The sequence below is a fragment of the Zootermopsis nevadensis genome, unplaced genomic scaffold (assembly GCF_977971745.1).
Source record: "Zootermopsis nevadensis isolate Lab colony 2312 unplaced genomic scaffold, Znev_1.0 Znev_ptg000061l, whole genome shotgun sequence".
NCBI lineage: Eukaryota > Metazoa > Arthropoda > Insecta > Blattodea > Termopsidae > Zootermopsis > Zootermopsis nevadensis.
In genome coordinates, this window is record NW_028259192.1 from 19,867,482 (window position 1) to 19,874,958 (window position 7,477).

A 7,477-nucleotide genomic window follows, 5' to 3' on the forward strand; every position below is an offset into this window, starting at 1 on the left:
TAATGATTACTGTCTTAGTATTGAGCAAAACCAAAATGTCACAAATTTAATATCCAACTAACAGTCTCACACCCACAACTCTGGAGTTCACAGGTACGGACGACTCAACCACAGCTCGTCACAGACCAGCTACGGCCACCAGACCATCCGATCAATAGCTAAGTGCAGAGTTCAACCCTTGTGAATAACAACATCTAGTGTTGCTTGAAATACTTTGTTAAATACCTATTCATTATTTATTTTCCAAATCCAGTTTAAACCATTTGATTATATGAATTAATTTCCCTGCTGCCACTGTTGATGACCTCTTGAGTTTGAAACGCGTATGGCAATAGTGTCTTTTTTTATAGTGTTAATAGTTGTTTGTTGCTTATTTTATATCTGTAAAAAAGTCTTTCTAAGAGACAAATTCAGAAACATTTACTTTCATATTTTAGTGAAACATGCATTAAGAACTAACTTTATTCCAATCTGAACAACCCTGTAATAAAAATTAATTTTATTTCAGTAGTAAAGTACTATGACATAATACACTAACCCTGCTGTAATGCAAGGTTGTTTATTTGTTGATTCTGATGTTGCTGCTGCTGCTGCTGATGTTGCTGTTGGTGTTGCTGCTGTTGTTGGAACTGAGCAAATTCTTGTTGCATCGTCTCTATCAAATTCACCGCCAGCTGTTGTGCAGCTTGGAGTCCTTCAAATTTAGAATGCCTGAAATATAACGTGCAAATAAATGTCAATTCATGCTTTTTCTTTAAACCTGACAAAGCAGTCTCACAGCTTCGCACAGCTTTCCCACCATGGAAATCCAGACTTCCAAAAGGAGAATTGGGTTATGACTCGACAGTCACAGTTTGAAAAAAAAAAGTGTTATATTAACCCAAGCCAGCAGGCACCAAAACAAAAAGTTACTGCTGCATTATATATTAGATTTCTGTCATATTATCTGGACCACAAGACCTTTAAACATTATAGGTTCCATTCCTTCCAAATTTTGTCCTGTCTTTTTCAACATTGACACTATATCGACCAGTAAACAATATGACATATCCTAGCCTTTTATGTGGTCTGAATTTGGAATAAATAAAGTTTTTGAGGAACCTGTTAACAGAAACATTATAATCTGTAACAGTGGGAGAGTGAAATATATAGTGATGAAGATGAAATGAGTTTTGCAGTTCAAAAACTGATTGTATAACTTTATAACAATAATCTTTATGAAAATGTATAAGTCCCAAAACCTATTGTTACACAAAATTTAATAAAAATTCATCCAGCAATTCTAAGAGTTAAAATGCATTGACAGGGTCACCACACAAGCATTCAATTTGTGCATTAACATACAAAGAATGCATAATGAAGTAGGGTGAAAAGTAATTTTTGTTTTAAAAAGGAGCTTGTTAGACAATGGTTTTACTGCAGGCTATTTATTTTAATGAAATGTAATCAAGTGTTTCTTAACTAGCACATACTCCACACACAGATGTAGAGGTTCCATGGACTCTGCTCCTGTTGTAGGTTCTATGAAGCCAGATCCTTTGCCTCGTAAAGTGACCATTGCTCCTGTTTCATTGCGGATATAATGAAGATTAGCTCCTCCTTGTCCAATCAACTTATTTCGTAAATCAAATGTTGGTGGAGCATGCTCAAGACCAATCAAAACTTTCTCCTGAAAATGAGAATCAAAAATACATTAATTCTTCCTTACATATTATCATCTTAATGCCAATGAATAGTTATTATGCATTAAATTTATAATTTACTATTGTTGTTTGTTTGCCATCAGTCTTTCGACTGGTTTGATGCGGTCCTCCATTTTTGCCTATCTTGCGCCAGTCTCTTCATTTCCACATATTTTTTACAGCCCACATCCTCAAAAATCTGCGTCACATATTCCAATCTTTGTCTCCCCCTACAGTTTTTCCCTTCAACTGTTCCTTCCAATACCAAATTAACCAATCCTGGGTGCCTCAGAATGTGTCCCATCATCCTATCTCTTCTTCTGGTAAGATATAAGACTAATAATTATTAACTGCAATCTGGTTTTATTTGCTTATGTTTTACTATAGCACATAATGACAGAATGATTAATGAATAATGAACTATGACATTTTCCTGGCAGACCACGTAAGAGGAGTGACTCACACTCAGGCTTGTAGCCTATCTTAAAGAGAAGAAGAAAAATATTTTTTTTTTAAATGCAAAGGGGTAAATAAATAATAATAATAAGGAAAAGTATAGTAACCACCCCAACAAAAAGACTAGTGTCATAACCCATAAGACAACAATATAAATTTTCACTTCTATGAGAACCTCGAGCAACATCCCTCAAATTCTTACATGCACACGTCACATATCAATACCATAACATAGGATGTCAGCCTACTCTTTATAATTGCTTCTAAACTCCTGATACCTACAAGACTAGAAGTAGTAATTTGTACAGAGTAATCTAAAATTAGCATGATTTCAAAATACAGTTACATGCATTGAATGAAACACAAATAAATAAATTTTTAAAGGTGTTAATTTCAAGTGTTCGGAATGTGTATCTGTCATACATTAAAACAAGATCCAGCTATGCATTTCACTGAATGCAAACAATCATAGCAATGACCCAACTGACACAGTTCATAAATTTTGCAAAAACATTCTAGCATATTAAACCTCACCTACTGTAAAATCCTACAACAAAAATGTAATAACTTATAAACATTCAGATCCAAAAATAAAATGATGAAATATCAATATGCAAATAATTTGGCTAAAATATTAGAAAATGTATTCCATTAAAATATCACACTCCATCAGCCTCCCACTGTGTTTATGTCATCTACACAAAATATGTTACATGAATTAAAGAAGATCATGTCAATATGTAAGCTGAAACTCTTCAGATAAAATACATGACTTGATGAGAAATATCTGAAATGATTACATTATATTAACTTGAAACTTGTCCTTACAACAGAAGGCATTGTAGCATGAATGCTCATCAATGGTGGTGGCATATTTTGCTGAGGTGGTCCCATTTTGAATTTGCTCTGATGACCAAGCGGTGGAAGCTGATCCATCTGGTGTTGCTGTATAATCTCCTCTATTTTCTGGACTGCCACTGGAAAGTAACCGAGAGGTTACTTAGCGTACATCCTGGAGCAATATCACTCGTATTACGAGACAGCAGAATGCACACATCATACTTCAGCCACCAACCACAGTTAAAATAAATATGCTATAATGGATGAGCTCTAACAATTACAAACACCAACAAAACAAAACTAAAACATTTCAAATTACAAATGTAAAAACCAATGTTAGATCTGAGGTTCTCACAGCAGTGAGTAAAAGACTTTCTTCACAAAAAACAATGTTACTAACATCAAAATCCACAGTTATCATAAGTGAGCACGGACATAAGAGAAGTGAAAACATTAAAAGTAGAGCTATCTGTAAGCCACCTTAGGTTTTACACTAAAAAATACTATATAATTATGCACAGCAGTTACAGCTAATAACATTGATTGTGTTTAACAGATTTAAAAGCTAATTCAAACTCTGGAATAAACATTTATATTTTATCAATCCTTTCCAAATAAGAATATCCTATCTTCTATAAACTTCTATTTTATTTGTAATCTGCCTCCTGATTAGTTCCTATTACTGAGTCTAAATAAAACTGACTTACAAGAACAAAGTTATTGTGGAAAGGGTCAAAGGAGGGTTACACAATGTGGGACCAATGCTAATTTTGTAATCAGTTTTGTTAAGTTAAGTTTTATTTAACCTTCAATCTCCTTAAAATCAAAGAAATATTCTACCCCACAAAGACATGTTTCACTGAACCACTATTATTAATCCTGTAATGCATCATTTGGTAGAGTAAGTACTGAAGTTACCATTCAAGCTGGAACACTGTCCTACTACTCTTAATAGTATTCTGTTTAATTAGATAACAAGCCTTGCATATATCTATTACAACTTTATCACAACATCATGTTGACTGCAGATGATTTCAGCATTTATGTAAGGATCCAAATTTAGCATCACTGTTTCTTCTTACAATCAATAGCCTGTTTGGTGGCTGCCTGAATATGAAGATACAAAGACCTCTCGCCTGGATTCCTAGTACGCTCCTCCAGGTTCAGGTACCTGCCACGTGTTGACACAGCAGCACCTGGATAGAAATTCCAAATTTCAAATGACATATTACAGTTCCCTGTACAACTCATGCCACACTCAACTGTCATTCTGAAATTAAGAAATTAAACAACTGCGTACCTGAAAACTGATTTATCTCCTCTTGTGTATGTCCCTTAGTGAGCAGATTGCGCGCAGCTATCGGAGCCTCGTTAATTTCGTATTCTGAAGTAAATAAATCTGCAGAGGTCCGGAAACTATTTCCTACCTGCATGTAAATTTATGAATTACTATTCCATCAAAAGAATTAACATGGAAACTAAAATTTAATCACCATTTGCATTAACATTACTGAGCTTACCTTTATGATCTGAGGGGCAGGTTGTTTTAATTTCCCTTTTGCAATAAGTACAGCATTAACTTTGGCTGCAGCCTCACAAGCAGCTTCTAAGCTACTTCTGCTGATCATATCCCTGAATACAAAATACTGGAAATTCAAATTTGCTTCTTTTATGCAGTTACAAACTATTCAAACTCAACTGTAACATAAGTTAGACTTTACCAACTCAAACTGGGTAATACATTCCACTTCAATGACACAAAACAAAAAACTGGAAAATAAATTTCATATTATAGCCCTTGACACACAAAGATAAGACAGCATAAAATAAAAAATGTGGTTCTCACAGGCCTGAAATATCACTGCCACAACTTAGGGTGGCAACAGCTATAACAGGTCTGCTTATAAACTGTAAGTGATAGCATAAAGAAAGAATGACAGTATAGAGATTGATTCTAGAAATGATAAACTTCATCACTACATTAATCAAATGATTCTGAGTAAAACATGCCATATTAACATGAATCTAATTCAGTAAGGTTAAAGAGTTATGGCAGTTTGAAGGGAAGATAAATGCATACCAGAAACAGGAAGTTTTAATAAAAAATTCTGCAATAACTTCAATGCGAAACTAAAATAAAGAGTGTGTTGTGATGCTAAGCAATTCACCACTGGATGATGCTATGCATTCAGCCCTGTCAAAGATGTGAACTACACTGCACCTCCCAGTCCCACCAACAATATAATTGGTGAGAGCAGAAAGGCAGCTACTACAAGGTAATTTTAGAATCACACCAATCAACAAGGGCAATGCTTTTGTACTGAAACTGAGGATTACAAATTAAAACCTATCACCCTTCCAGAAGATCCTGTATAACTGACCAACGATACCACACAAATAAATGAACAGAGACATGCAGTTCTCATCTAAATACTTTCACATTCAGGGGTTGTCAAACATCAACAACCACATGGCCTGAGGATACCCAGGATATACTTGCTCCCAAAAATGCCTAAGAGCCGAGTTCCCCTGAAGCACATCATTAGCATGACTGCAGATATCTAATAAAATATCTGGCAAGCTTGATGGGAACATGCCTTGCTATATGATAGAAAATGAGGCCTTTACCCAAATGTTCCAACACTCTTCAAGTCATGCTTACAGCCATCCTCGAGGCCAACGATACCATCTCATTCTTCACCAAGGTGCAAATTAAGTATGTTATGCTGTAGCAGTACACTGTTTTCTAATTTTACGAGCGGTGACGAAATATCAGTAATGGAAACATGCTACACTGGTTATAAAAGTATATTTTATTTATCCTTAAGCATTTTTAGGGCAGCTAGCCATGACGTTAACGAACACACAGAATCAATTTCAAAACATTCATATATATTATATACCCACCATGGACAAATTACATGAAAACCACTTCCATAAAAAAGAATTACTTCTGTATTTTTGTGAGTTTATAGGAAATACCGTTCAAGTAATTCTGTTGATGAAACTCTATTTCCAGGTATTACCACAATAATAATCCTGGTTTCCGAACGTAGAATATCCCTTTCCTGACGATAACGTAGCCATTTTCCATAATCATATTGGTACGTCCCTTGGTGGGAGTAAATAAGGTGCATCCAAACCATAGATTATCCAAACCATGGTGGGTCGACAGCTATTACTGTCATATTGGCCGCTATCCCGTTTTAATTGACACTATAGACTGTAGCGAATGTTTTTTATCGCAAGATAAATATTTATTCACCCAACTTCCCTTTAAATTCAACTAAGCTATAATGGTCAGAATATGAAATTATTTTAGCAAGATAGAAACAAAAATATTACTAACATTATACCATCCAAGTAAGAAAATGCAAAAGGTCAATTTCCCATCGTAGAAAACGCTTTTATTTAACATAACTTCTCAGTTCAAAATCAAGTTAATTAACATGAAAATTATCCAAAGGAGAAATATATATCTACAGTTCGGTACTCTTTCTCGTGGGGAATAAATAAGATCTATACAAATAAAAGACGGCAGCGAAACGAAAGCACCCTGACGCCAATACTGAACCTGAAAATTCTATATGCCTGCAGTGTGTTTTTGTTTAAGTAAACTAAAACCCATTGAGAAATTCATACCTGTTTAAAACATACTCAAATAAAATTGATTTATATTCCATACTGCAGTAAATTCAGAAAAAATTAAATACATGTTGGTATCCTGACAGCAGACAGGCGGACAGAATTGTCTTAGAGTGGCTAATAAATCCTTTGAAAGTGTGACAGAGTTCAAATATTTGGGAACAACAATAAAAAATCATTATAATATTTATGAGGAGGTTAGGAGACTAAATTATGGAAATGCTTGCTATTTCTCAGTTCAAAATATTTTGTCTTCTTGTCTGATTTCTAAGAACCTGAAGATTAAAGTATGGAAACCAATATTTCTGCCTGTTGTTTTGTATGGATGCGAAACATGGTCTCTCACCCTGAGGGAGGAACAGTCATTGCAGGTGTTTGAAAATAGGGTGTTGAGGAGGATATTTGAGGCTAGGAGAGAGGACGATAGGGTATGGCGAGGGCTGCATAATGATGAGCTTAAAAATTTGTACTCCTCCCCCAATATTGTCAGGGTAATTGAGTAAAGAAGAATGAGATGGGCGGGTCATGTGGCGCGCAAGGATGGGGCAAGATGTGTTCACCGGGTATTGCTCAGGAAGCCTGAGGGAAAGACCTCTGGAGAAACCCAGACGTAGATCGGAGGATAATATCAGGCGGGATCTATCGGAGATGGGAGTTGAAGGAGACTGGATTTTGTTGGCCCAGGGCAGGGTCCGGTGGAGGACTTTGATTAATTCGGTGATGAACCTTCGGGTTCCGTAAGCCATCTAGTTAGTTAGTTATAGATACATACAGCAAAAGCAGTTTTCTATTCTCCAGTTTGGACCATGAAAATGACAAACGTAACATTAGCTGTGCATGAACATCTTACTTCT

At 35.4% G+C, this 7,477-nt stretch overlaps 1 protein-coding gene across 9 annotated transcripts in view; it reads right to left on the minus strand.

Annotated features, from left to right (window-relative positions):
- Positions 1-6,092, minus strand: part of LOC110838155 (uncharacterized) — a 27,528-nt gene extending 21,436 nt beyond the window's left edge. For 8 of the 9 annotated variants that reach the window (XM_087340848.1, XM_022081069.2, XM_087340847.1 and 5 more), the window contains exons 1-7: positions 5,886-6,092; positions 4,499-4,610; positions 4,279-4,405; positions 4,061-4,174; positions 2,967-3,115; positions 1,473-1,669; positions 539-711 (exon numbers count right to left, since the gene is read on the minus strand). In XM_087340848.1, the coding sequence (XP_087196974.1) occupies positions 539-711; positions 1,473-1,669; positions 2,967-3,115; positions 4,061-4,174; positions 4,279-4,405; positions 4,499-4,606 (868 nt within the window). In that variant the 5' untranslated portion in view covers positions 4,607-4,610; positions 5,886-6,092. Of the gene's footprint in view, positions 1-538; positions 712-1,472; positions 1,670-2,966; positions 3,116-4,060; positions 4,175-4,278; positions 4,406-4,498; positions 4,611-5,606; positions 5,812-5,885 lie in introns of those variants that run through there. The other variant, XM_022081068.2, reaches the window with a different exon arrangement.
- Positions 6,093-7,477: the final 1,385 nt, after the last annotated feature.